Below are 21324 nucleotides of genomic sequence, written 5' to 3'. Positions count from 1 at the left end.
TCTTGGTGTGGGTGGTGTCCCTTCCAAAGGGCTGCTCTTGGGTCGGCCCCTCGGCCCGACTGCGCTTCTCGGGCTGGTGGGGTGGGGTCCTCAACCCCTGCTGTGCGGGCGCAGCAATGACAGGACACCTCTAACAGTTATTGTGCAGGCGAGACGGTGTCAATTCACCTGCACGTGTCTGCAGACACACACGCCTGGGATTTATTTGCCATTTATTGATAACTCTTATAACTATGCAAACGTTCTGGGTTTCCCCTCAGTTGCACTCTGTTTTTATAGATGTTTAGAATTTACACAGCCATTCCCACCACACTTCAATTACGCAGCCGGGTCCACTACATCTGTCCTGCACACTCCCCTCCGGTCCTCTCCTATATTGTCCTGCCCGTTCTTCACAGAGTGTAGCACTACTGTCCCATACAACACTCAAATCTGTGTCATTGTGTCATAATGATTTAGTTTCCTCATCTTTCCTAGTGTCCTGTCTTTTGTCGTTTTCTCTTCCTATATTATTTAGTTATCTTTTCACTGTCTCTTCCTTTTTTTTTTTCTGTGACTCCCCTATAAAAAAATATTCTCGGACTGAAATTTTCAAAAAATATCCATCAGAATACACAGTGAGAGCTTATCAACTCCACTGTGCCACAGTAAAACTGTCTCCATTCTGCTTGACCAAACAGCCAAACAGGACAAAAAAGAAAAGAAAGAAAAGAAAGTGCCCAAACAAATCCTCTTTTGGGTTGAAACAAACTAGACAGCAACTATACTGGTTCACATAGCTTCAGAAAGCGCCGTTTTTCTTCAAAAATGCACCTTGAAAATTATTTTTTTAATCATGTCCGACATCATCCTCCCCAGTAAATCAATCTCAATAGCATATTCAGCTCAACCAATCGGAGGGGTAAACATAGAAGACTATTTAGCCAACCAATCAGAGGACGGGAAAAAGCTGATAGCACTCAGCCTTCAGAGGTGCATAGTGCCATCCATCCATCCATTTTCTACCGCTTATCCGAGGTCGGGTCGCAGTAGCTTTAGCAGGGACGGCCAAACTTCTGTCTCCCCCAGCCACTTCATCCATCTCTTCCGGGGGGGATCCCAGCCGAAGGATGTAGTCTCTCCAGCGTGTCCTGGGTCGTCCCCGGGGTCTCCTCCTGGTGGGACGTGCCCGGAAAACCTCACCAGAGAGGCGTCCAGGAGGCATCCGAATCAGATGCCCCAGCCACCTCATCTGGCTCCTCTCGATGTGAAGGAGCAGCGGCTCTACTCTGAGATCCTCCCGGATGACCGAGCTTCTCACCCTATCTCTAAGGGAGAGCCCGGACACCCTGCAAAGGAGACTCATTTTGGCCGCTTGTATCCGGGATCTTGTTCTTTCGGTCACGACCCACAGCTCGTGACAATAGGTGAGTGTAGGAACGTAGATCGACCGGTAAATTGAGAGCTTCGCCTTTCAGCTTAGCTCCTTCTTTACCACGACAGATTGGTACAAAGTCCGCATCACCGCAGACGCTGCACCGATTCGCCTGTCAATCTCCCGTTCCATTCTTCCCTCACTCGTGAACAAGACCCCAAGATACTTGAACTCCTCCACTTGGGGCAGGATCTCATCCCCGACCTCAGTGACCTCAACCCCAGAGATAGGAGAGCCCGCCTCAGAGAACCCAGACTCTGCTTCCTCATGGGAAGGCGTGTCGGTGGAATTGAGGAGGTCACAACGTCCCGAGTCGAGGTCAGCAGCGCCCCATCCCCACTATACACAGTGTTGATGGTGCACTGCTTCCCCCTCCTGAGGCGCCGGATGTGGACCAGAATTTCCTCGAAACCGTCCGGAAGTCTTTCTCCATGGCCTCACCGAACTCCTCCCATGCCCGAGTTTTTGCTTCAGCGACCACCAAAGCTGCATTCCGCTTGGCCAGCAGTTACCCGTCAGCTGCCTCAGGAGTCCTACAGGCCAAAAAGGCCCGACAGGACTCCTTCTTCAGCTTGACGGCATCCCTCACCGTTGGTGTCCACCAACGGGTTCGGGGATTGCCGCCACGACAGGCACCAACCATCTTACAGCCACAGCTCCGGTCGACCGCCTCAGTAATGGAGGCGCGGAACATGGTCCACTCTGACTCGATGTCCCCCGCCTCCCCGGAACATGAGCAAAGTTCTGTCGGAGGTGGGAGTTGAAACTCCTTCTGACAGAGGATTCCGCCAGACGTTCCCAGCAGACCCTCACAATACGTTTGGGCCTGCCACGTCGGACCGGCATCTTCCCCCAGCATCGAAGCCAACTCACCACCAGGTGGTGATCAGTTGACAGTGTCACCCCTCTCTTTACCAGAGTGTCCAAGACATGCGGCCGCAAGTCTGATGACACAACCACAAAGTCAATCATCGAACTGCGACCTTGGGTGTCCTGGTGCCAAGTGCACGTGTGGACACCCTGATGGCTTGAACATGGTGTTCGTTGTGGACAATCCGTGATGAGCACAGAAGTCCAATAACAGAACACCGCTCAGGTTCTGATCGGGGGGGCTGTTCCTCCCAATCACGCCCTTCCAGGTCTCACTGTCATTGCCCACGTGAGCATTGAAGTCCCCCAGCAGAACGATGGAGTCCCCAGCGGGAGCACTCTCCAGCACCCCCTCCAAGGACTCCAAAAAGGGTGGGTACTCTGAACTGCTGTTTGGTGCATAGGCACAAACAACAGTGAGGACCAGTCCCCCCACCCGAAGGCGCAGGGAGGCTACCCTCTCGTCCACCGGGGTGAACCCCAACGTACAGGCACCGAGCCGGGGAGCAATAAGTATACCCACACCTGCTCGGCGCCTCTCACCGTGGGCAACTCCAGAGTGGAAGAGAGTCCAACCCCTCTCGAGAGGACTGGTACCAGAGCCCAAGCTGTGCGTGGAGGAGAGTCCGACTATATCGCGTCGGAACTTCTCGGCCTCACACACCAGCTCGGGCTCCTTCCCTGCCAGAGAGGTGACATTCCACGTCCCTAGAGCCAGCTTTTGTAGCCGGGGATCGGATCGCCAAGGTCCCCGCCTTCGGCCACCGCCCAGCTCGCACTGCACACGCAACCCCATGTCAACAATTGAATCGAAAATTGTTCACCAAACATTCGAGGATATGCCGCTTGTCAGATGTTCTACATAGTGAGGATAAGCAGTACGGAAATTGTATGGATGGATATTGTACATTACTGGAAGCTGGGCAATCAAGACATCCTATGAAATGAAGACAAAAGACTGTTGGAAATAAAATGTACATATATTATTATTTATATTATATATTGTTTATTATGTTATATATTATAAAAATACTGATAATGATTAATTCATAGCTTAAGTTGTAAATTTAGGTCAGTGCTTTTGATATTGTTTAGGCCAGCAGAGAAAGCCTTAAATGCCCTGACTGTACACGACGGCTGTACAGGAAATGTTTTTAAGATTTTTAACTGTGCGTCTGTGTAGCTTGTCAGTCATCCAGGTCATAGTAATCGGCAAAGGTTGAATCCCAGCAACTGGACTGTTCTTGTTTGTTGAGGTCTTCAACAAACAACAACAGTCCAGTTGCCTTAATTCAACCTTTCAGCTGTGTTTGACTTTAGAGGTTCCATTGAATCAAGTTATTGGAGATTCCTGCATGTTTTTTGTGACCAACATTCACAATATGTTGCACGCTATAGGGTTGATTTACTTTTGGGAGAAGTCTTTCAGGTCCTGCTGGAGAATGGCTTTGGAAGGCCCCAGGTTCCTGATGAAAATCTTGGGACGGGGAAGACTAATCTCCAACAGCCTCACAGAGGTGTAACTAAAAGGGAGATGAAGTGGACATTTCATTGAGCAAAGATGTGGACGGACAGCGTAAAGTTGTACCAAGTGAGGGCTGAGGACCTACCTGAAGGAGGCCACCATCTGGTTGTAGGAAAAGTACTGGTGGTAGTCTTTGTGGATGGAGTGTCCACAGGGCTCCGCATTGGCCCGCCTGGTGTACTGGTGGCCATAGAAGTGCAGCTCAAGGTATTTGGCAAAAGACATGGACCATGAGTCGTTGGACAGCGGCACCACAGGGGTCACCTGAAAATGGAAAACAACATCAGAAAACACAAAGCAAGTACACGTACAAAGACAAAATTGTTGGTACCCCTCCGGTATTGAAAGAAAAACCCACAGTGGTCTCAGAAATCATTTGAATCTGACAAAAGTAATAATAAATACAAAGATAATGAAAATTAACCAATGACACCATGTCAACAAACAGCACAGTGATTACTTGTCACCCTTTAAATAAGCCAAACTACAAGTTTGAAGACACCTGAGATGCTTATTAGAGACCTTGTTTGAACATGTCCCTATGGTCAAATTGTCAATCTTTTCTACGGGTAGCATAATTTTTTTGTCAAGGCCTGTTTCATGAGTTTGTTTTTTTAAAAAAATCTGTTGAACCACAATTCAAAAGCAACGTCTGATTTTCATTGATTAATTTTCATTAAATGTTTATTTAATATTACTTTTGTTAGGTTTAAGTTATTCCTGTGACCACCGTGGGTTTTTCTTTCATTAACAGAGGGGTACGAGCAATTTTGTGGCGCATGCATAAAGCAAGTCAACCTTCATTTAAGCAAGGTCAACTTAAACATTATTAGCTACCTGTTTGCAGATGCGGCACCAGGAGTAGTTGAGAATGGTATGCTGGTAACCAGGAACAGGAGAGTCGAGCTCCTTCAGCACAATCTGCACGCAGCCATTGCCGTGCACAAAGCGGCGGATGTGGTGCACCATAGGAGTCTCACAGAATATGCTTGGACACTGGTAAGATGACCTGAAACGAAACAGAACCCCAAATTGGGTTGGAAAAGCATGCCTTGCTTTTTTTTGTGATGTGAGGCAAAGGGTAAAGTGTATTGATAACCATAGAGCTGGAAATCTGGCTAATAATATAATAATATATTTAATTAATAAAATCAGACGCTTTCCCAACAATACCTATAAAAGGCCACGAGGTGACAGAATTGCACTGCAAACACTTCTTGTTCCCTCTCTATTTATTTATCAGGCCAGCCGATTTAATCGGCCAATTTTAGCCCTCTTTAAAATAATCATAATCAGCCGATTTCCCCTCCCCCCCATTATTTATTTATTAAAATATACATTAGCACATTACAACACAAGACAAAGATGATGACATGCTGAATGGTGTCTGAGTAGTGCAGAATGATGCCAACTACTTAGAGCTGTGACGTCACAGGACAGTCAATCCTCAATCTTCTCAGTAACAGGAGTGGCCTGACCGGTGCTTTCCAACAGGTATGTTTATAAGTTTTAACAACCTTGTGAAAATACCAATGACCCAACAATGACTCTGCCATGTGTCATGACGACGCGGGCTTGGTCATGCTTTTCGTTCACGTTGCATTGCTAACGTCGTGCGAACCAACCTCTCTTAAGTTAGTCCATGTCTGTTTTTGTTAGCAATAACGCTGTAGCAAAAATAATGTAATTGTAGTTATTTCCATGGTGAACAACCGTTCATCACTCCGTTAGTTGCGTTTTAAGGCACATTTAAATTGGAGCAATAGGAAGTGTTTTTGTTTTTTTTCCCCCAGTGCATGCACCCCCAAAAAAGATTCAGCTGCCTGTCTACAGCAGTTTTACTTGGTCGGAAAATACTACAACATGACTAAGATTGTCCAAGAATTGATTGGAACCTGGATTACCGTCCCAGAAACATTAATATTTTAAAATGTTGGTTCTTATTTTCCATGCCGAGTCTGCCGACCCAAAAAAAAACTTGTTGGAAGGGTTAGAACACGCACCAAGTTCATTTGCGACGGCGATCGAAAGTGTGGCTTAAATGATATTAATAAAATAAGTGACAAATCAGCTCAATGCAACACTTGCAATAAGATTCAATTTCACAAAACAAGTTGCACCATGAACATGATCATAACATGGTTTAGAAGCAACGGAGTGCCTGTCTGTGACATGCGCACTCCGGCTCCGAGGCTTGGCACCGCACCAAAGTCAGAATCATTGAAGTAAAACAATAAAATAGGTCTTATGCCAGCAGTGAGACAGCAAACAAGTTAAACTACACCTAAAAATGTAGGTCAATCAACTCAAATAAAATAAAAAAAAACACTTGCATATGCAATTTAAGTGTTTTCTAAAGCTTTCTTGTGAAAGTGTAACCTACCCATGTGAAAATAACTATTCACAGTCATGGGTTTGATATTAATATAGGCTTCCTGGTTTAAAATGACTGTGAGAAATTCATATTCAAGCTTTTAAAAAGTTAACAGCAAAAAACTGTGTGTGTTGTAACTTGTAGAGTAAGTTAGTGCTTGACGACTTGTGTTGTATCCACATACACTATTTAAAATGTAAGTCCGTCAAAGTCATCGGTTTTTTATTTGGGTTTGTAGGAGGCATGACTTCATTACATTAAAAACATGTAAAAAAAAAATAAAATAAAATAAAAATTAAAAAGGGAGTCGAGGAAATGTGATGTAAAAAAGTTGTGTTTAGCAAATCTAAAATAACTTATTTTATCAATTATAAATCATTTAAATAAAATCGTCAGATTAATCAGTTATCTTTTTTTCTGCCAAACGTCAGTATTGGCGTGTGTGTGTATACACGCACGCACACGGGTCAGCAATGTTGTGAGTCGATTGATCATGTTTTATGCGTCCATGCTCACTTTTGTGCTTCTCAGACGCAGGACGAAATCTGTGGGTGTTGCTGAAGTGCTTCAGCAAATCATTATCCACTAAAAGTACAAGTCCTGTATTGGTACTTGCTAGTCAGCAAAAGAGGAGGGCGGGTTATCGTTTCAAAAAGGCAATAGACTTTTTTTCCCACCGCTGCAATATGACTAGCTGCAATATGACTAGCTGCTGCATCGCGGGAGGGCATGATGCAGATGACGTGTCCGCGCCGCCATCTTGGCTAACTTGCTACTGTGCAGTGGCGTGAGACTGTTACCTCATTGGTAGATGAGAAACAAAAGAAGAGTCGCTCGCGCATGTTATGAACCGAAGGGAAAACATGCGGACTGAACCGAAACAGTCTAACCTAACCTTTTGACGTTTTTTTAAAAACCGTTCCATCCCTACAAGAACCAATAATGATTTTTAATGTAGCAATGAGGTAGGAATTTGCCCTCTGCAAAATAGTTTCCCAAGTGTGAAAATGAATGAATCTATATAATATATGAATACTGAAATAAATTGACTTTTCTACCATATTCTAATTTCTTGATATGTACCAGTATAGACAGTATAATGCTCTTTAAAACACAATCGTTTTACCTGAAACAGTATCTCTCCAGGAATACACCAAGTGAGAGGTCATTCTTTCCGTAGAACTCCATGGTGACAATCCTGTTGTCAACAAATTTGATGACTACTAAACTCATCAAACACAACTTTTAGTATATAGAAGTAATGATCCAGTAAAAGATTTTACCAGGGACTGACGCAAGGGTTTGGGGCATTACTGGACTGAGGTGAGGAACTGCTGAAGAGCACACATAGTCGCTGATGATTGACAGGCGTTAGACAGTCCATCTGACAAAAAAACAAAAATCATCAAACCTCAAAGGTAAGATAACACAAAACCACAAGAACCCCAGAACCATTGATCCTCACCTTTGGGGCCAAGCTCATCTCACTCTGCTTGGTCGGTTTGTCATCTTCGCTATCGGCCTTCGCCGGCCCCTTGATGGGTGGCGATGGTGTCTCCTCAGTCCTGTTGTGGCCAGTCACCAGACCGGCCGCAGTGGCAGCGTTGAAAGGGTCACTGGCTTCCTTCTGCCGAATCCGCCCTCCCTTTGCTCTGTACTCTGCCAGCATATTGGCGAGGTTCTGGTTGTTGCTCAGTTGGTCAATGATACGGGTGCTGGTGAGGCCGTGGCACGGAAGGACGTCGACGGGCTTCATTGGAGCCACGCCATTGGTCTGACTGCCGACCAGCGAGGAGTCTTTGAGGAGCTGCCGCTTCCGGCGGCCGTCCAGTTCTCTGAAGTCCTTGCTGAGGAGGGGGGACAGGTAGACCTATTGTATGGAAGGCACATGTGAGCATGAACACTGGAACCATTTTGTCGCTGTCACAGGATTGTTGTGTTGTCTACTGTTCCAGAATTATTATTATTTTTTTGCCATTTTAATGGCTATAGCATGTGATAAGAGACCAGGGCTAATTTTCGAACAATTAAGTTTATCTTATCGTTGACACAGCAATGATCACCCACCACTGAAATAGACGTTTCTGGTGCTAAATCATGCAAAATGTTAATGTTGTGTTTTTATGAAATATATTGCTGTGATGTAGACAAAATCTAGATACCTTTTCAGGGAAGTAATCCCTGCTGGGGCAGTGTATGCCAGCAGGCGTGAGGAGGAACGGTTCTCGGAATGTAATGAAGGGTGAGATACACAAGATGATGTCCTTCAGCTCCTGCTTGAAGACAGCAGAGATGGACTTCAGGCGGTCATCCGTTGACGTCACCTGCTCCGCCACAAACATGCCCGTATCGTCCTGCAGAGGGTCTCGGAACAACCTGGGCGTCGATGTTTCTGATCCCTTATCCTCAGTGCTTTCCAACTCTTCCTTTTCCTGGTTTCCTTGCTCCGAAGTGTCGTCATCAGAGGTCCTGCTGAACGTGTTTGTTGCCATTTGCTGATCTTCTTGCATGAGAAATGGCGGAGATACCGACAGAAGAGGAGCAGGAGGGCTGGAAAACGGTGACGAAGTCTTAGTCTCTCCAATTCCAGCTTCCTCACTTTGGACAGAGGAAGCAGATAACCTTGGATGGTCCCGACTTTCTATTCCAGGGGGAAATTCGTCATCCTCTGGCTGTCCAGGCATTGCACAATTATCATCAGGAGTTCTCACAGTTGTGTCGTGGCTTTGCTCATCTGTCTGTTCGGCATCTGCGTCGCCCTTGGAGGACAGCCCTTCCAGCAGGCAGGGGAAGGAGGAGCTCTGAGACAAGCTGGGCGGCATGGCAAACTCATCCATGAGGAAGGAGATCTCCAGCTGGGAGTGATAGGCCACGCACACCATCATCATGATGATCTCCTTCACGCGGGCCAGCTCATACTCTGAGGCACCACGCAGCTTGATGGAACAGCCCAGGTGGGCAGCGCAGCCTTCGAAGAACATCAGCGTCTTGACATCATCTGTGAGCACACACAAACAATATGTCTCATGCTGGCCGAAAGAGGGACTTTTACCTCGATTGAAAAAGGGAAAATGAACGCTCACCATTGGCCAGGGTGAAGGGCTGCATGAAGAATTTGTGACAGGTGCCCAGTCGAGGCTTGGTAAGAAGTTGATCCATGGACATGACTAGGTCACCTTGGGTCATTCGACTCACTCGGTCCTAACACTTGCTAAATTGAAAAAGAAGTACAGTGAACCCCTGCCTATTTCTCAGCTTGCTATTAACAAATTCACCTATTTGCATTTCTTTCCTGTGGAACCTATCCTCAGCTCTTCACTACTGCCCTTTTTCAGTTTTTGATCCCTGTCTAATAGAAAAGTAGATACTGGTGTCAAGGAAGCATGTTGTGAATAGTGATGGGACGAACAACACTAGTGCATCAGCACTGTGCCAAGCACACGAGTGAAACCCCGTATTGGTGCGTGTATCGCTTTAAGAAAAAAAATCAGGTGACCGATACAGGAAGTGCTCCGTTTGGATGTGCCACGCCAAATTGTGTTTATAAGGAAACAAACTGTGTCGACGTTGCGGATTTGTTGGATGGAGTTTTTTTTGTTGCTGTTGGATTTATGTTTCACTGATTTATGGATCGTTCCAAGAAGTTTTCCCCAGTCTGGAATAATTTCGATTTTTTTAATGCCAAATAAGGTCAATCGTTTTCTCCTTTGGGCATTGTCTACTGTCAGTTTTTTAATTAAATATGTTTGTACTCTTTTCTGGTAAGAGGTTTGAATTGTTTTCAGATAAATTAACTTTTTATTTTATTGTAGATGAAGTGTCGGCTCTGCTCCACAGAGCTATCTTACATCAATAAGAGTACTTCATCAATGCTGAGGCATTAAAGAGCTCGGCATGGCAATGAAGAATTGGCAGATACTCGTGTGAGTACCCAGGTATGTTGAAATTCTCACAAAAAAATTTGAATTTTCAAAAATAGTTTATTACACACAAAAGGCTTTGCGTGAGTAATATTGTTTGTAAAAATTACAGTCCTTTAATAAGCTTTTAACAAAACATTTACTTTTGGCTTGCAGTTCCTAACAAGCAAGCAGTGGATGAGGCTGTGGTCAACATGATCAGAGACTGTCAGCCACTCACCATTGTTGAAAATGAGGGATTCAGGGAGCTCCTGAAGCTTATCAACTCGCACTTACATTTTTATGCTCACCATCTTCATCTGTACCCTGTGAAAGAGTTTTTTCTAAGATAGGGGAACTGGTGTCTAAGAGGAGAAATCGCCTTGGAGCAAAGAGTTCAAAAACTTTTGTTCCTCAATAAAAATGCATAAATGAATCAATTTTTGTCTTTTATTTCATATGATTGAACACTTAAGTTAAACATTTTAACTGAATTGTATTAGACAAATTTGCTACATTTTACATACCAACTTATTTTAGCATTTACACAAACAGGGTTTGTCTGTGCCGCCGATATAAATTTGTCATCCACCAGTATAAATTTATTGACTGATGGTTTTTTGAAGAGCTCAAATGCTGATTTTTATGTCTTGTACTTGGCAGAGTGTGCATCTGGCCAGGCATGGAGCCATTTTGATTAGCAGCGCTACACGCACCTCTCTGTCAAGTGGGGAGACTGCCCATGATAACTTTTCATTTTCGGAAAAGTAACGCGTTAGCTGGTGGTTGAGAGAGAACAGGAGGGTCAACAATGAGGGTCTCATTCTCATCAGGAGAACGGCTCCAAATCAGGGTCATCCTCTATCTCAGACACATTCTCCTCTATATCACCTCCGTGGTGAGAAATGCGACAGCACCACCTTGACAGAAAGCCTTCCCTGATAAGTCATTTTAAGTTGTAAGAAAGCAGAAGGACAGCGTAAACAGCACCAAAATTGGTTTCGAAACGGTCGCATTGAGTCAACTATTGGAGGTTGTTGGACTACCCCAGTTACGGTTATGGCTCTCAAGCTTTATGACGATTATAAAATTGCATGTTCGAGTACTTTCAAGATCATTCCAAATCCACCAGAACAAGTGTGTGCACGAATTTCTAACCATTTTCTGAACTACATATCTTCACTAGGCTCGCGGGTTTGCTGGCGCCTATCTCAGCTGACTACGGGCAAGAAGCGTGGTACACCCTGAACTGTGCGCCAGCCAATCGCAGGGCACATATAGACAAACAACCATTCGCACTCCCATTCACACCTACGGACAATTTAGAGTCTTCAATTAACCTGCCATGGATGTTTTTGGAATGTGGGAGGAAACCGGAGTACCTGGAGAAAACCTACAAAGGCACGGGGAGCACATGCAAATTGACCCCCAAGATAATAGGAGGGGTTAACACTACGATCTCACTAATGTGTAACTGACCTGTTTGACGTTAATCACCAAGGTGATTCCATGCTCCAGCAGCATGTCCTGAGCAATACGAGAGACTGTCTTCTCTACCAGGACCAGGTTCGGCCGGACGTCCACGATACGCAGAACATAATTCTTCAAAAACTCTCGCTCCTGAAACCAAGAACAATCTTTTGTGGATTTGGGAAATGATAGGCAAAGCAGCAAAAAATACTGACCTGCAAAACAATGGGCTCAATGCAAGTAAACTTGGTTTCTTCTCTGTAAAGATACTCAATGGAACACTTCAGCAGTAGAATTTTGGGGTTCTTGATGTACGAATTCATCTAAAAAAAAAAAAAAAAAAAAAAAGTGGCAAAGGTCAAGAGTTGACAGTAGGGACTATTCGTACAAACAAAAGAATAGTGCCAAAATGAGATTTTTTTTTTTTTTTTTTTTTTTTTAACATCGGCTCCAGCTCACCCGTGACCCAGAGGATAAGCAGTATAGAAAATGGATGGATGTATTGTGACAGGCTGTCTGGGTGACGGTGATAAATGGCTTTTGCTTTGCATATTAGAGTTTTAAGTTGCACTTATGGATGTAGCACTCAACTGTATTTACTGACATTGGTTTTCTGACATGTTCCTGAGCCCACGTGAATCTATCCATTTTGGATAGATTCTACAATTATTCTCTCCTCCTTCAACATTTCCTCACCGATTCAAACTTTTCCAACTTTAAAACGTTACCATCTTTCAAGCCATCTTATTGACTATTCCCATTTTTAAAAAATTCACAAAATTTTCAAAATAACTTCTGATTTTAAAATGTTACCATCTTTCAAGCCATCTTATTTACTATTCCAATTCAAAGAATTGACAAAATTTTCATAAAGAAATTCACAAAATTTTCTAAATAAAATCCCCAAATTCTCTTTTTGATTTACATATTCCCCTCCAGTTCGCATATTTTGACCAATTCAAACCATCCCAACTTTAAACTGTTCAGCTCATTCTACGTAATTTCATATCAATCAACATCTTTCAATATCATTCCAAATCATTCCATGTTTCTTATGATTTCTTTCAGCATTTCACATTAATATGCAATTTCTCCAGAAATGGCACAGTCTAGTTTGTATAAATATTTACTTAACAACTGCGTGAGCATGGGTTAATGACAGACTGCACGTTGCAACTAGCTTCCAAATTTGGGTTGATGCTACTTCCGTAGGAGTGGAACTCTGTTGTAAACCATGGTCCCCCTGTATTATCTTATATGTGCGGAGACCAAAATGAGATTTTAAACAAAAACAAACATGACCTACCTTTTTGTGGGCGATGTTCTTAGTGCATACAAAGCCATTTACCACAGTTGAATCAAACTTTCTCCCTCCAGGAATCTAAACACAAACATGGAGATTTGGTTAAACCCAAAAGCACAATCAAGTTTGCCAAATGGCCTTATGTGGCTTGCATGCTCCACCTTCTTAATGTGGACCAACTGTCTGATGTCCATGTCGTCGTCACAGTTACGGACATCAGGCCGCACTGTCTGGACCACCTGGCGGACAACTGGCACGATGATGTCCCGCCAGGAGAGCGACAGTGATTCGCTGTAGAGAAGCTGCTGCAGCAGCGCCATCATGTGGCTGTGATTGGCAGAGCTGACAAAGGGGGGTTACAAATTTTGTTTTAAAGTGGCTACAACTGGGCAAAATATTTGAAATATATTTTGTATTTGCTTTCATTTGATTTCCCGGGTAGATTTTGATGCATTATCACTTACAGCAGCCTCTCCATAGCCTTCTTCTCTCCATTCTCCTCTCGGAGCTGGTCCAACGAGCTGTGGTGCCAACCCAGAGGCGTGAACAGCATCTCTTTAGCCTTCTCCTCTACACGCCGGTTGAAAAGAGACTCTACAAGAAACATCAAGTCACACAGGAAATAGTTGGTTAATTAGTTGGCTAGTTTTTTGGCTTGATTAAGTGAGTATGTGTGTTGAAGGATTCTACCTTTGATGAAGGCATCGCTGATCACGATGTTCTGTCCTCCATCCTCTGACATCAGAAATTCAGCTGAGAATCAGAGAAGCTCGTAAGTTACAGGAACAACATTTATGCAGGGGTGGCTCAAACAGTCACACTTAATGTTTAGTAAATGTGCTGTAATTGTCCGTGTATAATGCACAATTTTTTCCCCAAAAAAATGTCAAACGTCAAGAGTGCGCATTATACATTGGTATAGGGCAAAAATGGGGGGAAAAAACTTATACATTTTATAAATGTATGCCACCATCTAGAGGCTATGAAAAGGCTATACACTTTCATTCCAATATGCCACCGCCACCTAGGTTATGAAAAAAAGTATAGCCTGCGCCTTCATTCCAATATTCCAGGGGTACGTATGACTGCATATACAGTGGGTACGGAAAGTATTCAGACCCCCTTTTTCACTCTGTTATATTGCAGCCATTTGCTAAAATCATTTAAGTTCATTTTTTTCCCTCAATATACACACAGCACCCCATATTGACAGAAAAAAACAGAATTTTTGAAATTTTTGCAGATGTATTAAAAAAGAAGAACTGAAATATCACACAGCCATAAGTATTCAGACCCTTTGCTCAGTATTTAGTAGAAGCACCCTTTTGAGCTAATACAGCCTTGACTCTTTTTGGGAATGATACAAGTTTTCACACCTGGATGTGGGGATCCTCTGCCATTCCTACTTGCAGATCCTCTCCAGTTCTGTCACGTTGGCTAGTGAACGTTGGTGGACAGTTATTTTCAGGTCTCTCCATTGATGCTCAATTGGGTTTAAGTCAGGGCCATTCAAGAACAGTCACAGAGTTATTCTGAAGCCACTCCGTTATTTTAGCTGTGTGCTTAGGGTCATTGTCTTGTTGGAAGGTGAACCTTCGGCCCAGTATGAGGTCCTGAGCACTCTGGATAAGGTTTTCGCTCAGGATATCCCTGTACTTGGCCGCATTCATCTTTCCTTGGATTGTAACCAGTCGTCCTGTCCCTGCAGCTGAAAAACACCACCACAACATGATGCTGCCACCACCATGCTTCACTGTTGGGACTGTATTGGACAGGTGATGTCCAGTGCCTGGTTTTCTCCACACATCTCGCTTAGAATTAAGGCCAAAAAGTTCTATCTTGGTCTCATCATCCCAGAGAATCTTATTTCTCACCATCTTGGAGTCATTCAGGTGTTTTATAGCAAACTCCATGCGGGCTGTCATGTGTCTTGCACAGAGGAGAGGCTTCCGTCGGGTCACTCTGCCATAAAGCCCCGACTGGTGGAGGGCTGCAGTGATGGTTGACTTTCTAGGACTTTCTCCCATCTCCCGACTGCATCTCTGGAGCTCAGCCACAGTGATCTGTGGGTTCTTCTTTACCTCTCTCACCAAGCCTCTTTTCCCCCAATTGCTGTTTGGCCGGACGGTCAGCTCTAGGAAGGGTTCCGGTCGTCCCAAACGTCTTCCATTTCAGGATTATGGAGGCCACTGTGCTCTTAGGAACCTTAAGTGCAGCAGAATTTTTTTTGTAATCATGGCCAGACCTGTGCCTTGCCACAATTCTGTCTCTCTTCAGGCAGTTCCTTTGACCTCATGATTTTCATTTGCTCTGAAATGCACTTTGAGCTGTCAGGTCTTATATAGACAGGTGTGTGGCTTTCGTAATTAAGTCCAATCAGTATAATATAACACTGCTGGACTCCAATGAAGGTGTCGAACCATCTCAAGGATGATAAGAAGAAATGGACAGCACCAGAGTTAAATATATGAGTGTCACAGCAAAGGGTCTGAATACTTATGGTTGTGTGATATTTCAGTTTTTCTTTTTTAATAAAAATACAAAAATTTCAACAATTAAATTTGTTTTCTGTCAATATGGGGTGCTGTGTGTACATTGAGGAAAAAAATGAACAAATGATTTTGGAAAATAGCTGCAATATAACAAAGTGAAAATTTTAAATACTGAATACTTTCCGTACCCACTGTATGTTCAGTTGTGCTCATAAGTTTACATACCCTGGTAGAATGTGAAATATTGTTGTTGTCCCCCCCCCCCTAATACGACTGACGAACAACCATCATTAATTTCTTTATAGTTGTGTTTTGTTTAATGATGACGCTTTTCTGAAATGCTTGACAGTTTAATTTTAATCCCATCAAAATAAAATGTGTTTTGCCTGACCCTTCATGTTTTCTTTAAAGAATTGTACCCATCTTACAAATTGTGCCTGTGTAATCAAACATGAGCAGAACTGTGTGCTTTCTCATTTACTAAATAAAAGTAGGGCTGTGAATTTCAAAAAGAGCACTTAAATAAAAACAAAGTATTACGTGTTCAAATCAAGTGCTTAACTTCAGAATATTTTTTTGAAAAAAACTAACCAAATACAGATAATACTTCATGTTTTGATCCTATGGGTAGAAGCAAAATCAGGCATTGTAAAAATGCATTATACATGGGTAGAATGGTTTTCCAGAATTTTGAGGTCAACTTTGGGGGTGCGTATTAAACATGAGTGTGCATTATATACGAAAAATTACAATATGTTAAGGTGACCAGACCTCATGAATGGGAATTTGAACTTGCCTTTCTGCTCAGCAGTGGGAGGCACATGTGGATACTTGGACTGCTTCTTAATGTGGAAGTTGACATTGTTGTGCTCCATGTTGAGGCTGATAGAAGCGGCAGAGTCACTGTCCACCACGGATTGGGAGCTGCTGACGGACGTCCTCTTGCTGAGGCTGGCAGAGCCTGGACAGAAAGACACGGTCGCACAGCTGAAAGTGGACCAAGAAAACAATTTACCTTTTGTGTCTATTTTTTATAATGTTGGGTAAGATAAAGCCAACACCTAACCTTAACGTTAACCCTAAAGAACAAGTGACACAAACCCAGTATGTTGTAGTCCGACTCGTCTGCCAGCTGCTCCGTATCACTGTCGTCAAACTTAATGTCCTTAAACCAGGAAGGCTCGGAATGCCCTTCCACAGAGTTGACGCTGTCGCTGTCTGGAGAAGGTGTTTCTGAGAACTCTGTGTTCTGTGGACCAGAAAGGCACCATCAGTATGATATGCCATCTGAGGAAACCGCCAAGTGGTTTTACTCACTTGCAGGGGGCGGTAAAGGGCGTACTCGTCTCTGAACAGCTGGTCGTTGTGCGTGACGCAGTCCAACCAGCGGCCGTCAACCAAGGCCTGGCCGATTGCTATTGCCTGCACCCTGAAGAACAAAAATCAAAGAAAATAGAAATGTCTTCGCAAACTTCTTCAGAAAAGGGAAAAGGCCATATGATGACACAGAGGAAGAAGAGCCTCCAGAATATCCATTTGAAAGACAATATCAGCAGCCGTAATTTAAATACAGGTTGATCATTACAGGTGATTCTCACATACCAAACCCGCTTTCCATAACAAAGGGATGCAGTAGATCGCCGCAAACTCGCGGTTCGGCACCCGCAGTTTCACCTCTTTGCAGATCCCCCCCCCAATACATATTCTATACAACCCCAATTCCAATGAAGTTGGGACATAGTGTTAAACAAATGAAAACAGAATACAATGATTTGCAAATCATGTTCGACCTATATTTAATTGAATACACTACAAAGTAGTGTGTGTGTGTGTATGTATATATATATATATATATATATATACATACATACACACATACACACATTTTCTGTACCGCTTATCCTCACTTAAACAAATGATTTTAGCAAAATGGCTGCAATATAACAGAGTCCTCCACCCCTGCCATCTCTTCTCCCTGTCGCCTCACTCTTCCACCTCCACCCCTCTCATTCATGCACATATATTCTGTTTTACTTCGGCTAATCTTCATTCCTCTCCTTTCCAGTGCATGCCTCCATTTTTCTAACTGTTCCTCCACCTGCTCTCTCCTTTCACTGCAGATCACAATGTCATCTGCAAACATCATGGTCCACGGGGATTCCAGTCTAACCTCATCTGTCACCACTGCAAACAGGAAGGGGCTAAGGGCTGATCCATGATGCATTCCCACCTCCACCTTAAATTCCTCTGTCACACCTACAGCACACCTCACCACTCTTCTGCTGCCGTCGTACATGTCCTTTATTATTCTATCATACTTCTCTGCCACTCCAGACTTTCACATGCAGTACCACAGTTCCTCTCTGGGTACTCTGTCATAGGCTTTCTTTAGATCTACAAAGACACAATGTAGCTCCTTCTGACCTTCTTTGTACTTTTCCATCAACATCCTCAAGGCAAATAATGCATTTATGGTACTCTTTCTAGGCATGAGTCCAAACTCTTGCTCGCAAATACTCACTTCTGTCCTGAACCTGGCCTCCACTACTCTTTCCCATAACTTCATTGTGTGGCTTATCAACTTTATTCCTCTATAGTTCCCACAGCTCTGCACATCACCCTTGTTCTTAATAATGGGTACCCGTACACTTTTCCTCCATTCCTCAGTCATCTTCTCACCCGCTAGAATTCTGTTGAACAAGCGGGTCGAAAACTCCACAGCCACCTCTCCTAGATGCTTCCATACCTCCACAGGAATGTCATCAGGACCAACTGCCTTTCCATTTTTCATCGTCTTTCATGCCTTTCTAACTTCCCCCTTACTAATCATTGCCACTTCCTGGTCCACCTCTTCTACTCTCCCTTGTCTCTCATTTTCCTCATTCATCAACTCCTCAAAATATTCTTTCCATCTAGCAAGCACACTACTAGCACCAGTCAACATATTTCTCTCTATCCTTAATCACCCTAACCTGCTGCACATCCTTCCCATCTCTATACCTCTGTCTGGCCAACCTGTATAGATCCTTTTCTCCTTCTTTAGTGTCCAACCTGGCATACATGTCATAATATGCCTCTTGTTTGGCCTTTTCCATCTGTACCTTTGCCCTACGTCACATCTCAATGTATTCCTTTCACCTCTCCTCAGTCCTCTCAGTGTTCCACTTCTTCTTAGCTAACATCGTTCGTTGTATGATTTTCTTTACTGTGAGGTTTCAACACCAAGTATCCTTTTCTCCTTTCCTGCCAGAAGCTACACCAAGTACTCTCCTGTCTGTCTCTCTGATCGCCTTGGCTGTAGTGTTCCAGTCTTCTGGAAGCTCCTCCTGTCCACCGAGAGCCTGTCTCACCTCTTCCCAAAAAGTCACACAACACTCTTCCTTTCTCGGCTTCCACCATATGGTTCTCTGCTCTGCCTTTGTCTTCTTAATCTTCCTCCCCACCACCAGAGTCATCTTACACACCACCATCCTATGCTGTCTAGCCACATTCTCCCCTACCACTACCTTACAGTCGGTAAGGGCTGGCTGTTGCGGAACCAAGCTGTGAATGCTATTCCGAGGAACTACATAGTGCTAGAAGAATACTACTACAGAGAATCCAGTGATATCAGAGACCCAGTGGCAAATTACTGTTACAAAACGCTGACCAATTCAAAGTTCAAGGTTACTCTCACTGCTCTGGGAGATGTTTTGGGCGAGCTGGCACATCTCTGTCTTTCTTTTCAAAGACGCAACCTGACTGTGATGGAAGGACACTGCTTTGCAAGAACAAAGATCGAAAAGCTGCGTTCCCAATACATGTCAGACGAAACGGATGTTAAGTGGAGTGACCGTGTCAAAAAGGCAATGAGGGCCTCATCAGCTGATGGCAGAAATACCGGTGAGATTACTTGTTTTATTCGTAAGATCTGTGATCACTTGGACGCTTGTTTTCCAGAGGATGAATTAAAGGAGTGGTCTGCATTTGACATTGAGGCACTTTTGATTATGGAGCAGCAAACATTGCCACACTAGCAAAGAAGTATGAAGCCATTCTCCACCACCCACATTCTGTGGCCGCCATTATCAGTAAATATGCTGAATTCAAGTACATAATGAGGCAAAAACCTAAACAAGGGTCAATCAGCACATTCTCAGATATGGTGGCTGCAACACTAAAATGTGAGGAGCTGAAACGCATCTCACAGCTTGTGGATATTTGTGCTACATTTCAAGCATCCAGTGCAGATTGTGAAAGAGGATTTAGTTTAATGAATCGTATCAAAACAGCACCCAGAAATTGTCTTGAAGTGAACCATTTGGACCAGCTGATCCGCATAATGTCAAACCTGCAGGCAGACGAGGCCATCAACCTGGACAACGTGTACAACCATTGGAGACGTGAGAAGGACAGAAGGGAAAATTAACGTTGTCGTCGCAAGTTCGAGCGACCAATACAAGATACGTTAAAAGGTGAATTTTTTTCTCAGCTTTTTGTGCTAATTCTAGTGTAAAAAATAATTTATATTGAGCACTTTCAGATTTGCTTTAAAATGCAAAGTGCATTTAAAATAAAATTTATTATTATGATGTTGCTCACAGTGGTCCAAAGGACCACTCAGGGAGTGTGTGTGTTAGCGCAGACACGAAAAATTAGAGGGAACATTTCTATGAGTTTGCATAACTTTTGGAGTAGAACAAAAATATCATAGGGCACGAGTGAAATTAAAATCTTGGTGCGTTTGATCCACCCAAATACAGTATATATGTAATTTATGTGTGTAATTTTACATGCCACATTTGAATGAATGTTTGAGAAAGTGTTATAGTTTTAATAATTTTTTGTAGCCATAGATACAGCTTATGTTTGTCTTTGCTATAGTTGAACAAAGGAGGTAGATGACAAACAAATGCAGCCTTATAGAAGTTGCATAACTTGACATTTTGGTTGACTTGGTACCTGTTGGAGATAGTGCCGTTCCTCAGCAGCCAGTTTACCAGCTCCTTCCCCACAATACAGTTAGGGTAGGTCCTCAGCCAGTACCTATGGTCCTGGAACTCCATCCCAGTGTTGTTGTGGCAAATTTTCTTCCACAGGTCCTTGAGTTGTGATGAGTCCTGTAAGACATGCAAGCCGAGAGGGTATCAGCGACGTCTGCACCCAGTGAGCAAACAATGCAACAGTCAGACGAAGGTAGCCACCAGAAGGCTTTTCCTCTCCTCCTCGCTGTGGTCCAGCTTGGTGATGCTCTTGGCACCCGACAAGGCTCGCGTGGTGGGTGGGCTGACCGAATTGTCGTATGATGGCACCATGGATCCAGAGCGGTCCAGAGACAGGTTAGAGACGCTCGCAGACCTGTTAGAGGACCATCAATAAGACCAGATCACACCAAATGAGGAAACTTCCCCACCTATTTTTAAATCATGAATTAACTGTGGCTAATCACATTTTGTGGTTCATTTTCACTAATCACACTCAAGCCTGATTACCTACAGACCTGGTCAATCAAGAAATCACTTAAATTGAGCCTGCTTGACAAAATAAGGTCAGCTAAAAAAAAAATAATCTCAAAAAGCTGCAACAAAATGCCTCAATCCCCAAAAAATTAAAGAACAGACGAGAAATAAAGAAATTGACATCTACCTGTCTGGAAAGGGTGACAAGGCTATTTCTAAAGCTTTAGTATTCCAGCAAACCATGGTGACAGCCATTGTCCTCAAATGGAGAAAACATGGAAAAGTAGTGAACCTTCCCAGGAATGGCTGGCCTACAAAGAATAGCCCAAGATAACAGCAATGACTCATCCAGGAGGCCACAAAGGTACTCACGACAACTTTTAAAGAATAGCTGGCCTCCCTCAAAAATAAAGAAGAGATTGGGCAAAAATAACATCCATGGCAGAGTTCCAAGGCAAAAAAACACTGCTGACCAAAAAACTCGTCTTACTTTTGAGGGGGGGTGGGGGGTACAAAAAACATTTGAATGATTCCCAAGA

At 43.6% G+C, this 21324-nt stretch overlaps 1 protein-coding gene and 1 long non-coding RNA gene across 2 annotated transcripts in view; one reads left to right on the top strand and one right to left on the bottom strand.

Moving 5' to 3' along the window:
• The window catches only part of pikfyve (phosphoinositide kinase, FYVE finger containing), a 59557-nt gene that overhangs the window by 17979 nt on the left and 20254 nt on the right, over positions 1-21324 (bottom strand). The window contains exons 8-26 of the mRNA XM_061793015.1: positions 20531-20684; positions 20289-20446; positions 16665-16776; positions 16449-16596; positions 16144-16308; positions 13546-13608; positions 13320-13449; positions 13017-13197; positions 12859-12933; positions 11768-11875; positions 11547-11702; positions 9267-9384; positions 8346-9181; positions 7649-8053; positions 7467-7567; positions 7310-7381; positions 4647-4818; positions 3895-4073; positions 3694-3807 (exon numbers count right to left, since the gene is read on the bottom strand). Coding sequence (XP_061648999.1) covers positions 3694-3807; positions 3895-4073; positions 4647-4818; positions 7310-7381; positions 7467-7567; positions 7649-8053; positions 8346-9181; positions 9267-9384; positions 11547-11702; positions 11768-11875; positions 12859-12933; positions 13017-13197; positions 13320-13449; positions 13546-13608; positions 16144-16308; positions 16449-16596; positions 16665-16776; positions 20289-20446; positions 20531-20684 — 3447 coding nt within the window. The remainder of the gene's footprint in view (positions 1-3693; positions 3808-3894; positions 4074-4646; positions 4819-7309; positions 7382-7466; positions 7568-7648; positions 8054-8345; positions 9182-9266; positions 9385-11546; positions 11703-11767; positions 11876-12858; positions 12934-13016; positions 13198-13319; positions 13450-13545; positions 13609-16143; positions 16309-16448; positions 16597-16664; positions 16777-20288; positions 20447-20530; positions 20685-21324) is intronic.
• LOC133487050 (uncharacterized) lies at positions 9710-10522 on the top strand. Its single transcript, XR_009791200.1, has 3 exons — positions 9710-9873; positions 9996-10118; positions 10260-10522. It is a non-coding gene; the product is annotated as an uncharacterized LOC133487050 (long non-coding RNA).

The sequence above is a fragment of the Phyllopteryx taeniolatus genome, chromosome 12 (genome assembly GCF_024500385.1).
Source record: "Phyllopteryx taeniolatus isolate TA_2022b chromosome 12, UOR_Ptae_1.2, whole genome shotgun sequence".
Classification (NCBI taxonomy): Eukaryota; Metazoa; Chordata; class Actinopteri; order Syngnathiformes; family Syngnathidae; genus Phyllopteryx; species Phyllopteryx taeniolatus.
Note: the sequence above shows the minus strand (reverse complement) of the source record. Positions and strands in the feature narration are given on the sequence as shown.